The sequence below is a fragment of the Anomaloglossus baeobatrachus genome, chromosome 5, assembly GCF_048569485.1.
Source record: "Anomaloglossus baeobatrachus isolate aAnoBae1 chromosome 5, aAnoBae1.hap1, whole genome shotgun sequence".
Lineage (NCBI taxonomy): Eukaryota > Metazoa > Chordata > Amphibia > Anura > Aromobatidae > Anomaloglossus > Anomaloglossus baeobatrachus.
The window spans coordinates 538,094,083-538,116,095 of record NC_134357.1 but is presented as its reverse complement, the minus strand read 5'-3'; the positions used below and the strand labels follow the sequence as shown (position 1 = coordinate 538,116,095).

At 44.7% G+C, this 22,013-nt stretch overlaps 1 protein-coding gene across 1 annotated transcript in view; it reads right to left on the bottom strand.

Moving 5' to 3' along the window:
• Nucleotides 1-20,370, bottom strand: part of LOC142312195 (uncharacterized) — a 102,644-nt gene extending 82,274 nt beyond the window's left edge. Inside the window, exons 1-9 of the mRNA XM_075351096.1 lie at nt 20,227-20,370; nt 19,918-20,097; nt 19,714-19,837; nt 19,529-19,626; nt 17,826-17,975; nt 17,524-17,703; nt 17,319-17,442; nt 17,138-17,235; nt 6,206-6,296 (exon numbers count right to left, since the gene is read on the bottom strand). Coding sequence (XP_075207211.1) covers nt 6,206-6,296; nt 17,138-17,235; nt 17,319-17,442; nt 17,524-17,703; nt 17,826-17,975; nt 19,529-19,626; nt 19,714-19,837; nt 19,918-20,097; nt 20,227-20,298 — 1,117 coding nt within the window. The 5' untranslated portion in view covers nt 20,299-20,370. The remainder of the gene's footprint in view (nt 1-6,205; nt 6,297-17,137; nt 17,236-17,318; nt 17,443-17,523; nt 17,704-17,825; nt 17,976-19,528; nt 19,627-19,713; nt 19,838-19,917; nt 20,098-20,226) is intronic.
• Between the last annotated feature and the right edge of the window lie 1,643 nt (nt 20,371-22,013).

Below are 22,013 nucleotides of genomic sequence, written 5' to 3'. Positions count from 1 at the left end.
CGCTGTGATGCTGAACGTCCCTCCCCCTTGAAGGAGGGATTGTTCGGCAGTCACAGCGACGACGCCGACCAGGTAAGTATGTGTGACGCTGCCGTAGCGATAATGTTCGCTACGGCAGCGATCACAAACAATCGCATGCGTGACGGGGGCGGGTACTTACACGCTCGCTATCGCTACAAATTGCTAGCGATATCGCTACAGTGTAAAGCCCCCTTAACTCCGACTGTCCTAGATGTAATGGAGAAGGTGCCGGCATTTTCCACATGATGTGGATGTGCCCCAGGTTGGCACCCTTTTGGATAACTGTTCTTAATAGAATAGAAGGAGCTTATAGATGTAAACTTCCCAGACAACCCCTGGTATGTCTTTTAGGTTACGTGGAAGAAATTAGAGTAGACAACAATTTTAAAATAGTGATAGCCAGGCTGCTGTATGCGGCAAGGAAAGTAATTGCCAAACACTGGATGCAGGGGGACCCACCGACTAGAGGGGAATTTGTCGCATATGTTAATCATATTGTTCGAATGGAGAGAAGCATATATGGGAAAAGGAAACAACTTGCACTTTTTGATAGATTGTGGAATCTGTGGTTGCAATATGGATAAATATTAGAGTTGGGAGATGTTGGACTAGGGGCAGAGATAGTTAGTTCTATACATTCCAATATATGCTATTGAAAGGTTAAAATGTAAGATCTTTGATATTGATATGGGTAATATGTACGCTGAGGGGGGAGGGGGAGGGGATGTTGGGGAGGGAAAGTTTATAGTTCTGCTCATTATTGCTGAAAATATAACACGTTTTGTACACTTGGTGAAAAATAAAAAATTATCTGATTAAAAAAAAACAAATCTTGAAAAAAAATCCCATCACGTACAGGTTTTTCACAAACACTAACTCCACAGGCTTTTTCTTGCACCATACTTTGATCCCCTTGAGTGACCTTAAGCGGATGACTTGGATCTTCCTAAACATTCTGCAGAGCGTTTAGGCCCAAAAGTAAAGGATAAGAACCTGCTAGCTTCTGCTACTTGTTTTCATAGAACAGAAGAAGAGAAAAGGAATTCCTTCCATAATTTTCTCAAAATAGTGCAGTGTATTGCAGTGATGTTCCTGGGATGATGCAAAAATGTACCATTGAGTACAATGTGAGTGGAGACTCTTTATTGATTCATTGAAAAAAAAAAAGTCTGAAAGCTGCTACTGCACAATGACAGCAAGTATGTTTCCGTGTCTGTAGGGTATTCTGTGCACTTAAAGGAAAACTATAAGAATTTAGACCTTATGCTCAAGAAACTTAACTATGAGGATGAAGGATGGTGAATATTTGGTGATCTGAAAGTTCTCTCTTTGCTCTTTGGGCAGAAAGAAGGACATAGTGTCCATGCTGTTTGTGTGAATGGGACAGCCAGAATAAAAGTAATGACTGGAGCTAAAAAAGTTGGCCAACATGAACATCTTTTCAACTTGGACTCAAGAACATACTGCAGTTGTGCAAAGTTTAGTTGATCCCACTAAAGTTCCACATTCAGCTTGGACTGAAGCACTTTGTGAAAGATCTACCTAAAGAAGCAGAGACTTTTAAGTATTTGTGTACCAAGTTTCAGGGACTGTGCGAAGCAAAGCATAAGGAAGGCATTTCTCTGGGTCTGGATATTCAAAAGCTCATGAAGGAAGATGTGTTCAAAACAAAAATGAAAGCTGTTGAGAAAAGGGCTTTGGATTCTTTTTAAAAAAAGTTGTGAAATCTCAAGGTAACAAAGATCCGAAATTTAAGTCCATTGTGGAGAACATGCTGAAATGTTTCAAAGCTTTGGAATATCTGATGAATTTGAAGATACATTTCTTACATTACTATTTGGACTATTGTCCTGAAAACCTTGGTGCTGTTAGTGAAGAACAAGGAGAAAAATTTAATCAGAATCTCAAGCAGATGGAAAGATGATATCAAAAGAGATGGAACATGATGGCAGGCGACTACTGGATACTTCACAGAGAAGATCCGCAGGCCTTCTATAAGAGAAAAGGGATCAAGACAAACTTTGAAGAGAAAAGGAAAAAAAGGAGCACACATTAATTTTCAATAATGTTGCAGAATTAATGTTCAATAATTTTTTTATATATATAATATTTAGTACATTTTTTGCTACACTAAAGATTTTTCTTCTTATAGAATGTTGGGGTTGGAAGGGACCTCTAGGGTCGTAGTGTCCAACCCCCTGCTCAGTGCAGGATTCACTACACCATCTCAGACAGATGTCTGTCCAGCCTCTGTTTGAAGACTTCCTTCCTTCATCTCGTGGCAGCCTGTTCCACTCATTGATCACCCTCAGTGTCAAAAAATGTTTTCTCTAATAACTAATCTTTATCTTCTATGTATCAGTTTCATTCCATTGCGTCTTGTGTTTGCATGTGCAACTGAGAATAAGGATGATCCCTCTACATTGTGACAGCCCTTCAGAAATTTGTAAGCAGCTATTAAGTCTCATCTTAGCCTTCTTTTTTGCAAGCCAAACATTCCCAGATCCTTTAACCGTTCCTCATACAACAGTTTTCAGTCCGTTCACCATCCTAGTAGCTTTTCTCTGAACTTGCTCCAGTTTTTCTGTCTTTTTTACAATGTGGTGCCAAGAACTGGACACAGTATTCCAGATGAGGGCTGACCAAAGAGGAGGGGGATAATTATTTCAAGTGACCTAAATGCTGTGCTTCTTTTAATACATCCCAGAACTGTGTTTCATTTTTTTGCTGCTGTATCACACTGCTGACTCATGTGCAGTCTGTGAGAAAATAGTATACCCATTTCATTTTTGCACGTGCTGTTTAGTTCTATTCTCAACATTTCTCCTGGTTAAATACCATTCTATTAGTCACTGTCCATTGTTCCAGCTTACCGAGATCATTCTGAATCCTTTCTCTGTCTTCTCTAGTATTAACTATCCCTCCTAGATTTGCATTGTCTGCAAATTTGATTAGTTTACCTAGTGATCAATTACGTAGATCATTTATAAAGATGTTGAATAGTACTAGAGCTAAAACAGAACATTGTGGTACCCACTTGAAACACTCTTCCAATTAGCTGTGCAACCATTTATTACCACTCTTTGAGTGCGATCACTTAGCCAGCTAACAATCCACCTAACTGTAGCCTAGTCAGTCCCATACTTAGTAATTTTTCCAATAAGGATGGTATGAGATACTTTATCAAATGCTTTGCTGAAATAGTAGTATACTATATCTACCGCATTTCTCTGATCCACCACGTCAATGATTTCATCATAGAAGGAAATTTGATTAGTTTGCAATGGCTTGTTTGCTACAAACACATGTAAGCTCTGGTAATTTACTGTATGTTTATCCAGTGGTCAAAAACTAGGACAGAAGGAGTTAATACTGCACTGTGAAAAAATATTGGAATACACAAATTGTCCTTGATGGTGATGTTTTATTCAACGCGTTTCGGAGATAAAATCTCCTTCAGGAATATGAACCATCTCTGCTTATAGATAGTGTGGATTGTTTTATTCCCTCTGTAGTACAGATAAGATCAGTTGAAGTTACATTTGCTTTCTTAGAGAACACAGATGTAATATAGGAATTTATATGTTCAGCCTTCTCAACATCACCTTTTTCATCTTGTAAAAATCCTGCATAATCTGACATTTGTTTTCTTTTGACATACGCCTCCAAACTTTTTTTTAATTGCTTTTGGTCTCCCTTGCAAACCTCACTTCATTACTGGCTTTATCTCTTCTAATGTTTGCCCTTCAGTAGCGGTCATGCTCTTCTTCCCTTGTGGGGATGCCAGCTCTCTCACCTTGCTAACCGCCCAGCGGTGGATGCTCTGTGCCCGACCAATGCTGCTGACTCACAGGGCTGCACACGCTGCACAGGTCTCATTAGAATGCCCCTAGGGTGCGCACGGACACCTTTTCCTAAATGGGCCAGCACGGCCTGATCCAGAAGCGCCTCTCAGTTATTTAAGGCACCTTCCACTGCTGCAACAGTTAACACTGGCCGCTTCCACTATATCGGCTGCAAGTATCCATGCTAGCCACTTCCACCATATCTGCTGCAAATATCTATGCTGGCCACTTCCCACGGTATCCATTTCTGTCGCTGGCAATGCAGTCACCCATCCATATCGACCATATCCATGACACTGGCTGCTGCTGCTGTTTGTGTCATCAGAGACTGTCCATGTCCGTACCCCTGGGGCCTGCTGTCACAGCATCAGTTTTCCTGAGTGGCACCTGGTTTCACACCTGCAGCGGAAGACCCTTACCATCAGAGGCTCTGGTGAAAACAAGGTGTGGCTCCGTAGTCCAGCCCCTTTGGGTTTTCTGTGTGCTGTGGCCCAGTGGGTCCGCTCATTCCGTGCTCTCCCATCGAGCATTACATCTTTGTTCTTTATTTCTATGTTTAATAGCAGGTTTATCAAAAGAATTTATTAGCCTCATACTATTTCCTGGCCGTATAAGTTCCATCCTATATTACTCTAGTTTAAAGCTCTCTTGATGAATGTATTAAGGCGTCTACCAAATATGGTTTTCCTGTTTTTCAAAGATGCATCTCTAGCAACGCGTCCAAACCAAAATCTTGCCGACAACACCATTGACATAGCCAGTTGTTCACCTATAGAATCCTATTCAATCTCCTTGTTTCATGTCCATCCAGTGGGAGGATAAATGAGAAGAGGACCTGCACTCCCAGTTCCTTCACTTTCCAGACTAGGTCTTCAAAGTCTCTGCATATAGTTTTGAGGTCCTTTTGTGTTGTGTCATTTGTTCCTACATGTATTAGTAGAAATTGGTAGTCACATGTAGCACTGAAGAGTCTTGATATCCTGCCGGACACATCTTTGATTTGGGGACCTGGAAGACAGCACACTTCTCATGAGGTGATGTTCGGTCAGCAGATAGCGGCTTCTGTTCCTCTCAAAAGGGATTTCCCCACTACCACATCTCTCCTTTTCTTCCTCTCCACAGCACTTCTTTTTCTCCCTTCAAGAGGCTTCTGATTGCTTACTGAAGTGATCTTTGTGAGCAAAGCACTTTTTTTATGTACAGCTTCAGAGTTGTCTTGCGTGAGAGCCTGGCAATGGTTCTTCATTGGTTTGAGTGCTGACCAGAAAACCCAAGTATTGCACACCTGTGTTATTTATGATGGACAATTGGAGTCTTGACCAGAAAAGTATAAAAGTATTAGCGCTCCCCATTTCAGGAGTGATTGTGCAGTACTTTAAAATTCCTTAAGATCAAACTCATAATGGCGTTTCTGAAGTGGATGAAACCAGGGATCGAGCCAAGAAAACAAATGTTCTGCAGACATGAATAAATGTATATTACAAATATCAATGGCACACAGGTCAGAGATATATCATGGCGCGAGTGTAATGTTTTCTGTGTAGTTTATTGCAATTCACTTTAAAGTTGGTTGATATTATTTTATTGAAGACACTGCGGTGAAGACTATGAAAGGCAGGGGCGCGTGTGCAAATGTAAAGAAAAAAAAATAAATCTGCATACGCGTCTATGCCTCTCATAGTCTTCACCGCAGTGTGTCCAATTTTAATAAAGACAGAATTACTGTGGCAATGTGCACGTGCTGCAAATTGCAGCAATGGCGGTGCGATATTCAAATAAAGAAAAGGGGGCATGCCAGAGGAATAAACTCAGAGGACCCGCCCCACAAAGGCCCGTCCCAGTTACACTTGTCAATCAACTGCACTTTAATTGACAAGTGTAATGGGGACAGGCCTTCTGCAACTTTGTTTAAAGATATTTCATCAACCAAGCATCGGATCTTTCTACAACAGGAATGCCTGGATTCAGTATCTTAATGCCAGTATGGCGCTGCCTGCACCTCACATAGCAAAATCCTGGTGGTTGGTTCTCTTTAAGTGAGTTTCTAACTTGTCAGCACATTCTACGTACGCTGTCATTTGTGTTTATAATTTACAGATCTGGGCAGGTAAGAGTCAGCATCTTGTAAGGAAGGTGAATTCTCCAGATTTTAAGCTCCATAGAAGAAGGGCGCTTTTAGCGCCCAAAGTAATTTGAACAGTTTCAGGGGGAGGAGAATTATTTGTTGTAGTGACAAATTGGTGATTATCTTAATTGTGGACGACACCACCAATAAAGCAGCCACAGCCAGTGACTGAGAAGAATCTGTGACTTCTCTGCATTTAGTGGTTACTACTCACCTGGGTAGCCATATGTAGGAATCTCCTCTTTACTCCGCTCATCACCCCTCACATATGTCTCTGTAGTATTAATATAGGTCAGATCTTCACCCTGAAACAAATATCATATAAGTCACAGACAGATGGTGAAGTCACATCTATGATCAGCTCTAATCCTGCCATCTCCATCGTTCTCTTTACACAAGTATAAAACATATAATACTGGTGGATAAAACAAGACTGAGCACAAGACCATCACAGCCGTCTACTAGTGATGGGCGGACTTCCAGATATGTGGGATCAACGGGTTTTGACGGATTTAAAAAAATCAAACAAAAAAAAAAAAAAGACGGTTCCAGTCCGGAATGGATACCAGATATCTGGCTGGACGCCGGTCTTCATATAAGTCTGTGGGGACCAGAATTCGGCACATAAAAATAGCGGTAGAAGGGATAGGGGGATTGGAGCAAGCACGCTATACTAACTGAGTCTCCGGTGCAGCTGTAATTACTTCCGGGGCCGCTCATTATCGCTCATCCATATGTACAGCTGTTCCCACCCACAGAAGTCCCCGCGTCTGATTGGTTGCAGTCAGACACGCCCCCAGCATGTGTGACAGCGTTTGACTGCTTACAATCAAAGACCCTGTCTGCAGTTCTATCATGGTGAAAAATAAATAAAAATTGAAGTAGGGTCCCCTGTAATATAATACCCACAGCACAGATAAAGCATACAGCTACAGGCTGCAGCCCTCAGCCTTGCGCTTCTCTTGGCTGTGTATGAAAATAAGAGGAACTGCATTCGGCTTTTTTTTTAATTATTTCATCTCAATTGCCCTGGTGCGGTGGCAATCGGAGTAATAAGAAGTTAACAGCTCACAGCGGGGGGGCGTGGCCAGCAGCACATGGAGAAGGAAGCACAGTAGCACTTCTCCGGTGCATATTAACCCCATAAAGCGGCACACAGCTTACAACAGCAGCGGCTCCAGACCCGACAGACAGAGGAAGGCAGCGGGAGTGCGGGGCCATGAAAGAACTACGCAGCAGCAGAAGCAGTGGGAGGAAAAGCCCCCTTAAACTCACCCAGTTGTACCCGGCGGCGGAGGGCGCGCAAAATGGCGCTGGAAAGCACAAGCGCGGTATGGAGGTACAGCATCCAGCCACTCCACGCATGCAGGGAGAGGTAGGAGAGACTCCACGGGGGACTGAAGAGGGGAAACGCATGGGGAGCAGCCCATCTGTCCACAGCAGGAAGGCTCATGAAAGAGCTGATTCCAGGAACCCCATGGCTCAGGCAGACAGGGACCAGGAGGAGGACCCAGAAATCCAGCCCCAGGCTTCCCCTCCTGGAAGAGGCCTGCAGGCCACAAGCAGCCCCACAGATTACAGGCAGAGCACTGCATCAGCTACTGCTGGAGAACCACTAAATGAGCACACTATGAGACAACTTATGTCTGAAATAATGTCTACCTTTCAAAAGGACATGCAGAACATGCTTAGATCTATGCAAAGGGACATTAATGCTATAGGGGAACGCACGTCCCACATAGAAGATAAGATGGCGGAGCTGACCACTGCACATAATAAGGTGGTGGACTCGGTGGTGTCCATAGATGAAGAGGTAGATGCACTTAAACTCAAAGTAGCGGATATGGAAGACAGCTCTCGCCGTAACAACGTTCGTCTGAGAGGCATTGCAGAAACGGTCAAAACCGAAGATCTCAAAGAATTTCTAACAGATTATTTCTCATGCCTGTTGCCGGACACCACACAGCTTGATTTGATTATGGATAGAGCCCACAGGCTTCCCAAGCCAAAACATCTCCCAGCAGCGATACCGAGAGATGTTATAGTTAGAATACATTTCTTTCACATAAAAGAGAAGGTAATGGAGGCTGCTCAAAACCCCCTGTCTCTGCCCGACCGCTTCAAAGATATATCTATATATGCGGACTTATTGGCTTTCACCCTAGCACGCAGGAGAGCTTTTTCATCATGCACGGGGATCCTGAGGTAACAAAATATCCCGTACAAATGGGGGTTCCCAGTGAAGCTCGTAATCACTAAAGATGGGCGCAAACATGTGGTGAACAACCCGAAGAAAGCTTTACGCCTCTGCAAGGAAAGGAATCTCCCTTCAAGCGATAGGGAAGGCCAAGAAAGAAACCAACTACCACGACCAATTTTGGAGGAATGGTCCCAAGCGTGATCAGCGTACGAGGAACTGGTTTTACCTCATGGAACAGAACATGGAAACCTGGAGAGGAACTCTGCTAGTTAACACTTTTCAATGGAGCCTTTTTGGTTTCGTCTTTTGTTTATACAAGTTGAGAGCAGCAAGCCCCTTTAGGGAAAGACAGTCTGGGTCTGAGAAGCCGGGGGTCACTTATGGCAGGACCCCATCGGATATGGCTATCGGGACTTGGACATGGATTATCTACCAGGATTTTCTGACCTCCTATTTTTGTTTTTTTTCTTCATACTGAGATCTTACATGCAACTTTTTTGATCTCTCATTTTTTCTTACTTTTTATGGTTTTATTTTCTGCTTTTCTCCGGACCCGGCACTTTTTCTGCTTCCAGTCCATTTTTGGGACACATGTCAGAGCCCAGGCCACATCCGGTCCGTTCAGTTTCTGCTGGGCTCCTGATACCCGCGATAGGCAGCCTGCACGGGCTCCCTATATCTGTGCTCTTGAGAGCAAAGTTCTTTGTTAATATGTTATTTGTGTTTGTGTTTATTATTTTCTTAACCCACAGTGGCAGTATTTTCCAGTCGGATCTACAAGGGTGGAAAAGGGGGGCGAGAAGCAATCTGAACAAGCAATGGATGTGAGCACCAGTGACCGGGATGAGTATGAGATTGTATGCTTGACACCATGTTTTACAGGGACAAAACACGCACAGCAGGTTCCGAAAAACAACCCTATGAGAAGTAACGCGGCAAATGAGTATGACACTAAAATAGTCTACCCCACCAGTTCACACAAGACAAGGGGGATACAATATACAAAGCAGAGAAACTCCGCAACCTTAACTACATTCATAGATGGTGATTAAATTCATATCTATAAATGCCAAAGGCCTAAATTCCCCATACAAGAGGTCAACCTTAAGGAAAGAGGCACTGAGGAATAATGCATACATTTTGTGTGTACAGGAGACTCATTTAAACTGTGAAGACACAAGTAGATTAAAACATAAAAGATTCCTGCATGTGATCCTGGCGCCGGCGGATAGGAAAAAAGGAGGGGTGGCGATCGCAATAAGAGATTCGGTGGCCTTCTCTCAAACAAACCAAATTATAGATCCTCATGGAAGATACATTATATTGCAATGTTTAATCAATAATATACCATACACGTTGGTAACCATATACGCCCCTAACAAAGGACAATATACTCACATCAAGAAGAAGATAGCAAAAGCCATCAAAGTCAAAAAAGGCTCTCTAATACTAGTAGGGGATTTCAATGTAGCATTGTGGCCCAACATGGATTCAACATCTAGATCGAATAAACTCAACCCTAGCCCACTTACAAAACTGTTCCACATAAAAGAATAATACGACATTTGGAGACTAAAAAACCCATCCACAAGAGAGTACACGTTTCTCTCACACCCGCACAATACCTACACGAGAATTGATGTTTTTCTAGTTGACAAAACAGTAATCCCACGAGTGTTAAATGCCAAAATAGGAAATATAACGTGGAGCGACCATGCTCCCATCACATTAGAAATAGGGGAGAAGCATGAAATAGATAGATCTCCAATTTGGAGGCTTAACACCTATATCCTGAACCACCCCACTTACGCACCACAAACGCAACAAGCCATCCACGATTACTTTACACAAAATGACAATGGAGAAGTATCGGACACAACCCTATGGTGTGCACACAAGGCGGTCATGAGGGGGCATTTTATAAAACAGGCCTCTCATTACAAACAAACTACGCAAACTGCAGTAAATGATATCAAAACCAAGTTGGGAAGTTTACACAGAATGCACAAACAATCCTACTCACCCACAAGAGTGGCGGAGATCTCAGATCTACACAAACAGCTACATGAGCTTAATTTACACTCATACGAGCAGGCCCTCAAAAAACACAAAATGCTATATTACTGGCATGGAAATAAATCCGGGGAATTATTGGCTAAACAGGTGAAAATACGCGCAGCAAAATCCCGTATCCCATATTTAAATGGCCCCAACAAGGAAAAAATAATAGACCCTCAGCGTATTGCAAACGAATTTGCCAATTATATGAAACCTTATACAACTTGAAGGGAGATGACCAAACCCACCAACCAAGTGCTGCAGAAATAGGGACATTCTTAGAATCCGTAAGCTTACCAATGCTATCACCCACACAGAAGGAAACGCTATCCCAGGCACTCACAACATTGTAAATTCAGAGAGCTATTGACACCTTGAAATTACACAAGGCCCCAGGCGCAGACGGCATTCCAAACGACTACTACAAAAAGTATAAAAACTCAATTTCCCCATACTTGGTGAGAGTGTTTAACGAGGCCACCAAGAACAGTGCCTTCCCAGCAGAAATATTGAACGCTCACATTATTACCCTGCCCAAGCCAGGAAAGGACCCAGATACCCCAGCAAACTTTCGGCCAATTTCTCTATTGAACACGGACGTCAAATTATTTGCTAAAGCATTGTCTCTAAGGCTCCTGCACATCCTTCCCGAGCTAATCCACTGGGATCAAGTCGGATTTGTCAAAAATAGACAAACCAGTGACGGAACCAGACGCCTTATCGACTTAATCGCTGAGGCGGAGGGGAGTCGAACGCCTTCTCTGCTCCTATCACTGGATGCAGAGAAGGCGTTCGACAGAATCCACTGGGGATTCATGGAGAGGACGCTTAGAAACTTTGGCTTTGGGGGATCTATCCTATCTTCCATTATGGCACTATACTCTAGGCCCTCAGCCCAGGTATATACAAACGGGTACCTGTCTCCAGGCTTTAATATCACAAATGGAACAAGACAGGGGTGCCCTCTATCCCCACTGATATTCATCCTATTGATGGAACCATTTGCCCAAGCCATAAGAATGGAGAAAGAAATTTCCGAGATTAGCGTGCGCGCTTTGGAGAGCAAGATAGGTCTATTCGCTGACGACGTCATACTGTGCGTCACAAATCCTGAGGTCTCCCTGCCCCATATATTTAGAATAATTACCCAATTCGGGCAAGCTAGCTATTATAAAATTAATTTAAAGTAAATGCTTAATCCCTAATATGGGCATCCCACAGGCCACAAAACAGAAACTAACGGAACAATATCCACTGACCTGGAAGACTGACACAATTCCATACCTAGGGATTCAATTAACTTATCCAATCAAACACCTGGGGAAAATAAATTATGCTCATTTATTGCAAACTATCCATAAGGAAATACAATCATTTCCCAAGGCAATGATATCCTGGTTAGGCGGGATATCAGTGGTAAAAATGATGGTACTACCCCAAATTTTATGTTACTTCCGCAACCTGCCTATTCAAATTCCACTGCATACCCTCAACAAGCTCCAATCAGCTTTAATGAATTATGTATGGAACCGACAAAGAGCGAGAGTATCAGCAAAACTCCTGTTCACGCCAATAAAAACCCGGGGGCTAGGATGCCCGTGTGTACGCGGATACTACCGAGCCACAATGCTAGATCAACTAAGATACTGGTGGGATGGGAACTCCCCAAAAGCCTGGGTAAAACTGGAAGCGATATATCAAGGAGACATCAAAGTCGTGATTCGTGATAGTTCAGTGAAGTCCTAATATAGGTCAGTGGGCAAAGGGTGTACACCACCTGATGTATTTAGTTAGGTATATAGTTATGATAAACTAAGGGGGTCTAAATATTCCCTGATGTTAACCCTACCTGGCAACGGAGGTCAAAAACACCTTAATTTTTTGGGTGCCCCCCGTTCCTCGGCGGCTAGCCCTAATTGCCCCTGTCACTATAATAATGACATATGGATCCGATGCAGCAGTGAAACGCTGCCATTGCAGGCACTCACTAGCTGCAGAGTCTTCCAGAGTATTGCTGCTGGGGGCTCTTACACTATTTATATTGATTATCGGATGGGGGGTTACAGAACTCCAATAGAACTCTAACTGAACCATATGAGGACTATACAGAATTCCTAATACATGGATTGATATGATGAGGAGATTGATGGCCCAAATTAACTAAAAATAATTTGATATACTGATATCCCCTGATGAACCCCAAGACGTTGGGGGGAAACGCGTCGGGATCAAGCTGCGATCAAGCTAGTCCTGGCAGGATAAGTACCGGGACCATAGGTCCATCATTCTGAATAGACCCATTAACTTATGTATGTTCTCAGTTGTATAGCCATACAGGTTAATCTTTAGACTGAGAATTGAAATTTCAAGTATTTACATGAAATTTGGATATAACCCTGTGTATTGAATTTCATTATGACATATGACTGAATCTGCACTCCAGCACACTAATTTCCTGGTGGTGGGATAAGATTATTATTATTATAGTGACAGGGGCAATTAGGGCTAGCCGCCGAGGAACGGGGGGCACCCAAAAAATTAAGGTGTTTTTGACCTCCGTTGCCAGGTAGGGTTAACATCAGGGAATATTTAGACCCCCTTAGTTTATCATAACTATATACCTAACTAAATACATCAGGTGGTGTACACCCTTTGCCCACTGACCTATATTAGGACTTCACTGAACTATCACTAATCACGACTTTGATGTCTCCTTGATATATCTGGAAATTTTTTCCAATCTTGTATCAATTGCTATAGTATTTTAATATGAATATAATAAATGTTATGTTTTAGAGAGTAGATAAATGGTTTTCAATTGATCCTCTAAATTATAAATTGAAATTGGTTTACGATAAAACTGGAAGCGCAAATAGTGGGGCACCCCTCTATGGCCTCATATATGTGGCACCTCCGCTTGGCCAAAAAAGAGTAATTTCCAGGTCACCCCACAATACGAGCAGGCGCGAACACTTGGTTAATGCAGATGATAGGGTGGAAATTATGTGGCGCCCTGGACTAGCCAGGTAGCCACAGAGAAAACACACACACACCCCCACCCTCCGGACAGTTACATTAGTCAGACACAAAACCCTTGTTGCCTCCCTCCAGGGTCTGATGTCCACCCCAGGTGGGGCGGAGCCAGGCAGTTGGCCCCACCCACCGAGGAGTTCACAGGCCTGGAGGCGGGAAAAGCAGTGGAGTATAGTTTAGGAGGTGAAAGTGAGAGGTCACGAAAACAGCAAGTGTCTGGGTAGGAGCCCAAGCACTGTCAGCAAGGTTGGCAGACGGTGGTGGCCGTCTGCAGGAGTTGGTGGAACTCCGCAGAGCCGTAAGGACTGGGGCTGGGCGGTGGCCCACCGGTACCGGACCGGGAACGGAGTGAAGCTAAGCACACACAGGCAGGGCCATCGGACCCCGACCAGGCTTGGAGCCGCCATCAATAGTCAAATCCGAATGTGACAGGAACCCCTGGGGTTCTCTAACAACCAAGTCCCGATTGAAGGCAACCGCTCACACCGTGAGGATACACAGCCACCGCCAACAACTAGAAATCCAAGGGCCAGCGCCTGCGGGCAAAACGGGCTCCTCCGGTATCTATACACCGGGGAGCGGACTACCGTTGGGAAGCCATTGGAGTCAACACAGTACACAAAGGTGCAGGGAGAGACAGCCACCATCACCTGTCCGGGGAGAGACACTGCAGCCGGCTGCTGGACCCGTCCATCCAGCCGTTTGGCTACCGGAGACTTTGTGCATCTCTTGCTGAGTGAGTACACCCGTGCCATCCGGCACCGCGCCGCGCTGTCCCTGCAACCCTGCACCTCACCGACCCTGCCTCCCCGTCACACCACCGGGCCCCGGGACCACCAGCCCCTACCCTCGGAGGGGGAAAACAACATCCCAGCTGCTCCCTACCATCGCTCCCGGGATCCCGTCACCAGCAGCGGTGGTGCCCATCTTCACCACAACCCGTGGGTGGCGTCACAGACTAAATCCCCAACCAAATCACCCCCCTTTTCATTCACGGGCGAGGAGCGCCGCTCGAGTCCCCGGATCCGGCCCACCACTCGAGCCACCGAGCAGCTGCACCGGACCTGAGCGTTAGCGAGCGCAGCGCCCCGCCGCCCGCGACAATTACTTGCCACGAGAATACATAAGCTTCCAATGAAAAGTATGGGCAATTTGATCCAAAATATAGATTTGGGAGATTGGATCTCAAAAGGAAGAATTAAGGTAGGAGACATTATGAACATTCGGGAACTTAGACCGTTTGGTGATCTGGTTAGCGTATTTGGGGTAAACCAGAGGGACTCCTACAAATACCTCCAAATTAGACACTTATCAAGTGTGAAAACTGAACAACAGGAGTTGGTGTCACCAGATAAAAAATTTTTTGAGGTTAACAAAGACACAAAAGGGGGGATATCAAAGGCGTATGAGGCCCTGAATGACTTACGTAGCTCGCACTCCCTACCTTTTGTGAAGAGATGGGAAACTGACTTGCAAACACAATTCCGGGAAGAACAATGGGATTACTCCTTTCAAATACACAAAAAAATGTCTCACTATATTAACCACTTGGAAATATCAAGGAAAATTCTATACAGATGGTATTATACACCAGCACGCCTACAGAAAATATATTCTCAAATTTCAAACACGTGTTGGAGGTGTAACAACCAGCCGGGTTCATTGCTTCACATCTGGTGGGAGTGTGAGTTGATTCAACCAGTTTGGACAGAGACACAACAGTGCCTAAGCTCAATACTGGGTTACAATATGGAGCTGGGGCCCGAAACTGCCTTGCTATCCATAGTTCTGGAAGACATGGAGCACAATGACGTAATAATACCCATACAATTCTTGACAGTGGTAAGAGTGTGCATTGCGAGCAAATGGAAAACATCGCAGGTACAGACTGCTCAAGAACTAAGTTCCAAGATGCGACATAATTGCAGCATGGAGAGGATGATAGCAATCAGTAACAATAGAGGGCTCGAGTTTGAAGCCACATGGGGGAAGTGGCTAGACTACTCCGATTCCAGGCAAAAATAGGAAAAGGGGAACACTGGTGCTCACGTCCATCTGGTGCCGAAGTAGAGGTATAATCATTGGGGTTTAGATGTTACATATTGATTGTTACCATTTGGAAACTGGAAATCAGAATATGGATACCGTATTTTTCGGACCATAAGACGCACTTTTTTCCCCCCAAATGTTGGGGGAAAGTTGGGGGTGCGTCTTATGGTCTGACTATAAGGCTGCGGCCGGGAATCAGGGTGCTGCGGTGGAGCGGGTCATCGGGGGCACGAGCAGGCAGCAGCAGCGCCTGCCGTGACCAGGTGGGCCCGCTTATTACATATGCACGCCCATCCCCCGCCCATTTCTCAGCGCAGAAGCCGGCGCTGCCAGGTGGGCGGGAGGACGAGCGGGGACGCGCGCATAGCAAAGAGCCGGCCGGCATGATCACCCCTGACAATTACAGCCTGGAGTGATCATGTGCGGCTGTATTCACTGCACCCCGCGTGTCATCATCAGCGCGGGGTGCAGTGAATCAGTGTACTCACCCGTCCCCGTGTGTGGAGCCGTCCCCCTGCAGCACGTGATGTCTTCTTGTTTGTGCCGGTCAGCTGATCTGTGCTGATCAGCTGATCGGCACAGACAGGAAGACATTGCTGTGCTGCAGGGGAACGGCTCCACACACACAGGTCAGCGGCGCAGAGAGGAAGATATGATCGGTGCTGTAGGGAGTGAGGAACAGGTGAGTATAAATGTTTATTTTTTTTTATCTGTGCTATAGGATACAGGCCATATACCAGGATGGTATATGAGCACGATGGGGGCATATAGCAGGATGGGAGTATATGAGCAGGATAGATGGAGGGTATATGAACGGGATGGGGGTATATGAACAGGATGGGGGTATATGAACAGGATGGGGGTATATGAACAGGATGGGGGTATATGAACAGGATGGGAGTATATGAGCAGGATGGATGGGGGGTACATCAATAGGATGGGGGTATATGAACAGGATGGGGTATATGAACAGGATGGGAGTATATGAGCAGGATGGGGGAATATGAGCAGGATGCTGGTATATGAGCAGCATGGGGGTATACGAGCAGCATGGGGGTTTATAGCAGGATCATATACAAGGCAGGAGGATCATTACCAGGATGGGGTACCTTAGTAGAGAATTTGGGGACATTACCCCCATAACAGTGTCAGCAGCAGATCCTCGCCCCATAACAGTGTGTCATGACCACATTTTTTTGCTTAAAGTTTTATTTTCCTATTTTCCTCCTCTAAAACCAGGGTGCGTCTTATAGTCCGGTGCGTCTTATAGTCCGAAAAATATGGTAATTGTTTCTTATTAAGGATAACCGACTGGACACGAATGGAAATGAATAATACTACCCACAATTTGTATGTTCAATTTTTATTGTTATAATTCAATAAAAAAATTATGGTTAATAACAGCTCACAGCTGCCACTAAGCCCAAGATTAGTAATGGGGGAGGTCTCATAGACACCACCCCATTACTAATCTGAAAGTGAAAATCACAGACGCTGGGACTACCGGTGGAAAGGGGAAGTAGTGAATATGTATGAGGATAATGAGCGGCCCCGGACATAGAATGAACGTCCCCAGAAGCAGTTACAGCCGCACATGAGACTTGATAAATATAGCACACTTGATTTATTCTTATTTTTCCTTTATTTATTTTTTTATTTCCCGAGTTGCCGGATCCAAATAATTTTCCTGAGAACACACAAGTATGTTTGAAACCGCGCGGAACCAAACTTCTACAGTCCGGGTCTGCCCATTACTACCGTCTATACATCATTGGGGAGATTTCATGACACTTTCTCTCCATCTACCTGATGATCCTGAGAAACATTGGGATTTTCTTGCTTACAGTCCTGTGGAAGAAGAGGACGGGGACATCTCTCTGGTGTTGTCCTCTCACTGGATAGACCTGGAATAAACACAAACAGGGACTGAAGTCATTCTTTACATTTGGGTAATTATAGGCAATGTGTATTTAGTCCTGTCTATTACCTGGTGATGTGAGGGGCTGAGGAACCTCTATCTTTATTTCCTTGTACAGATTGTTGTGTCCTTCTATGTACTCCCACTCCTCGATGGAGAAAAAAATGGCGATATCCTGACACCTTATAGGAACCTGACATACAATAATACTGTCATTTACCCAATCCCTGCATTGTGTTACTGTACTATGTCCTAGCATTCCCAGCAGTGTCACCTCTCCAGTCAACAGCTCAATCATCTTGTAGGTGAGTTCTAGAATTTTCTGGTGCTTGATGTCCTCATGTATCAGGGGGTGAGGTGGAGGCCACGTGATTAGGCTCAGGAGTCTTTCCCATCTCTCAGACACAGGGTCCTGACAGCGCTCACTAGAGGTCTTCTTCGCTACTGTGTAATCCTGGTTATGGAGAGACACAGTAATAAATCTCACTACAGACATTTCCAGAGTCCTCACCTCTCCAGTTCGGTCTGTTATTCCCATAGATAAGAATCATGTAATGCGACATCAGAATCTCTCACCTCTCCAGTAAGCCGGAAAATAATCTCTAAGGTGAGGTGTAATATCATCTCCGCCATCTTGTCCTTCTCCATATCCATCCTTATAAGGTCAATCAGGAAAATTCTCTGATATAGAAGATCTCCACTGAAAGAATCCGATATTGTAGGGACCTTAATGGGAGGAAGATGACGATGTAACACCATAAAAAATCCTGTGTAATAATACAATTACTGGAGATAATCAGGGGAAACATATCAGGAGATATAACTCACAGCTGCGGCCGGCTCCTTCCATGCTGCCCAGAGTCCTTGATCTCCTCCATGTAGGTTTCTCCTCCGCATGTGGCATGGGGCCTCCGGAAGTACACCTAGAGCATGCTCGAGCGCCGCTGTCCTTCTCTCAAAAGGCCAGTGCACCACTCCTAAGCAGTGCCTCTCAGCCTATTGCTGAGAGGCACTGAGTATTTCAGGCACACACCCACTAGAAGAGGTGCCTGTTGAACACCCTAAGTTTAGTCAGTTGCATTCTGTCTAGTTAGTGGTCAGATCTCCTGCCTGTCCTGTCCCACTTGTACTTGCCTATCTTGTCCCGTCCGGCCTGAACCTGGTTCCAGCGCATCCTGCCCTGCTGGTACCTGGTCCCTGTCCATCTTGCCTTATTGGTATTATTGACTCTGTCCGTCCTGAACGTGCCATCTGTCTTGATAGTGACTCTGCCTGTGTGTCCTGCCATGTTGGTGCTAGTGACTGCCTGTCCGTTCTGGCCATGCCTTCTGCTTTGCTAGTGACTCTGCTTGTCTGTCTGTCTTGCCCTGTTGGTGCTAGAAACTCTGCCTGTTCGTACTGCCTGTGCTGTCTGCCTCAAGCTACACTTGTGGTACCTGTCTACACTTGAGACTAAGCCCTGTCTGTTCTTTTGTCCGCCCCTGCCCTGGTGGGGTCAGCTGCCATAGTCCTGGTCTCTACCCCATTAAAAAGTTTCCTGTGGTCTAGTGGGTCCATTTTTGCTTTACACAGCACCATCCCCAGTGGCGAGCATTACAAAGGAGGACACACAGTGGAAAAGTGCATGAACTACTTATCCACAGATGACTCAGGTAGAAGTTCAGCACAGTTACAGCAACATCACCACAGCAGAGTACAAGCCACCTGCCTGCAACCAGAGCTTGAATGAACTAAATATTACCAGCACAAGTCCAGGGAATTTGAGAGTATTTAAACCCAAGGGGAAATACAGATGATTAGCAGCTGAAGGAAAGAGGAGCTCTGCTGGGTCTTTAAGGTAAAAGGATGAAAACCCAGCAAAGGAGCCACCTAGTACAATGAATACTGACAGCAAGAACAATAGAAAGTCAGGGAGCATTTTGTGCAGCCAAACGCTGTGAGCTTCTATTGCCAGAAACCACATGACTGTCTGTCACCCGTGACAGTAGCTCCCTTTCTACTAGTGGTCTCTGGACACTCAGGACTAGACCTATCCGTATGGGCATCATGAAATTAATGAACCAATCTTTTGGCATTCACATCCAATGCTGGGATCCACAGCCTCTCCTCTGGTCCGTAACCTCTCCAGTGCACCAAGTATTGAATGGAACAAGGTAGAAAACATGAACACCCGAGTACATTTGAAACCATGCGGATCTGGACTTTTACAGTCCGGGTCCGCCCATCACTATTGTCTACACATTATGGGGGAGATTTCATGATACCTTCTCTCCATCTACCTGATGATCCTGAGTAACACTAGGATTTTCTTGTTTACAGTCCTGTGGAAGAAGAGGACGGGGACATCTCTCTGGTATTGTCCTCTTACTGCATAGAACTGGAAGAAACACATACAGAGACTGAATTCATTCCTTAGATACTGATTAATTATACGCCGTGTGTATAATATAGTCCTGTCTCTTACCTGGTGATGGAAGTGGCTGGGGAACCTTCATCATGACGTCCTTGTACAGATCTTTGTGTCCTTCTAAATACTCCCACTCCTCCATGGAGAAATAGATAGTGATATCCTGACACCTTATAGGAACCTGACACATACAATGATACAGTCATCCCCCGATCCCTTCATAGCGTTACTGTATAATGTCCCAGCATTCCCAGCAGTCACCTCTCCAGTCAGCAGCTCAATCATCTTGTAGGTGAGTTCTAGGATCTTCTGGTCATTGATGTCCTCATGTATCGGGGTATTCGGTGGAGGCCCCGTGATTGGGCTCAGGGGTCTTCCCCATCCCTCAGACACAGGGTCCTGACAGTGCTCACTAGAGGTCTTCTTCACTACTGTGTAATCCTGGTTATGGAGAGACACAGTAATAAATCTCACTACAGACATTTCCAGAGTCCTCACCTCTCCAGTTCTGTCCATCTGTTATTCCCATAGATAAGAATGATGTAATGTGACGTCATCAGAATCTCTCACCTCTCCAGTAAGCCGGAAGAGGATCTCTAGGGTGAGGTGTAATATCCTCTCCACCATCTTGTCCTTATTCATACTTGATGGGTCAATCAGGAAAATTCTCTTATATAAAAGATCTCTCCTGAGAGGATCCGATATTGTAGAGATCTGAATGGAAAGAAGATGACAATGTAACATCATAAAGAATCCACTGTAATAATAAAATTACTAGAGATAATGAGTGGAAACATATCAGGAGATATAACATGTAGATGATTTATTGTCTCTTGTCTCGTTATTTATTAGCCGGTGGTGTGGATGGTACCATACTGTTGGAACATTATACTATGTGGTGGGGATGGCGGTACTGTGAGAACATTCTAATGTATGTGGGAGAATGGCGGTACTGTGGGAACATTATACTGTGTAGAGGGATTGGAGTATTGTGGGAACATTAGACTGTGTGGGGAATAGTACTGTGGGAACATTATACTATGTATGAGGGGATGGCAGTAGTGTGGGAACATTGTAGTGTGTGGGCGGATGGCAGTACTGTGGGAACATTACACTGTGAGTGAGGAAATAGTGGTACTCTGGGAACATACTGTTTGTGGGCAGATGGCGGTACTGTGGGAACAGTATACTTTGTGTGGATGGATGGCGGTACTGTGTTGGGGGGACGGCAGTACTGTGGGAACTGTCATGCTAGGTATGGGGAAATATCAAGCGAATGGCGAAAGGGAAACCCTGTGTCTAGGGAAAGGGACGATTGTGACCCTTGACTAAACCTACTGCTGGTCCCTGGGGTGCCTCCCACCCTAGATAGATTCCGCACCTATGCGCTGAGCTGGATACCTGACCCTAGGTATCCCTAGTGCTTGGCCCTAAATAGGGAATGGAAGGGATGAGCGCTTCGTCCACACCACTAAACACTAAGGAGATAACGAGGAGGACACACAGAGGAAAAGTGCATGCAGGACTCTGTAGTCAGAGTCTTGGAGTCGGTGTCCATGTTGGTGGAGTCAGAGTCGGTAGAAAATTGACAGTCTCCAACTCCTAAAATATATAATAAATTGGTTACAGCGGTTCAATGCAGTATGTGATAAAGATTTTTTTCATAAGAATTTGGGAAAGTTATGAAATGTTCTATAAATGTCTGTTCTAATCCTGATCAAAGGATCTAGGCTTTTAGTTGAGATGAATCTGTGCTGCATTTTAGCTACATGATATAAGTAGTGAAGCTGCTCATCTACAGATAGGGTAAAAACCAAAACAAAGAATGCCTGTAATCATCTCAGATCTGCTAGAGACTTTAGAGAGAACAGGAAAGTAGGATTAAGGTAAGTGCTTCTTAAAGCAAGTCTAAACTTTCAATTAACAGCAAAATGATCCTTTAGAATTAGATGATCTTGTTGAAGCTGCTTCACATTTCTTTTCTATTTATCACATGTGCTGTGTTGTGCACTCCTGGCATATTCATAAAGGAGTGAAAGAACTTGCTGGTTTGCCCAAAGAGGAGGTTTAATCGCAGATGACATTGCTGCTTCAATGAAAATAAAATTCTTCTGGCTGTTGTGTATGTGGATCCAAGTATGTTGCTGGATGATCAACAGCTTACTAAAGGAAAAGAAGCTCTGACTGAGATAACAGTTAGGATGAGTGGGCTACAGGACTTCCAAGGGCAAGAGGACTTGAATCCTGCCAGTGCTACTACTGCCGGATCTTCAGCCTCATAAGATAAGGAAATTAATTTTGAAAAGTATATGAATGACATGGAACAGGCAAAGAGTTGCCGCAGGCAAAAAGATTAC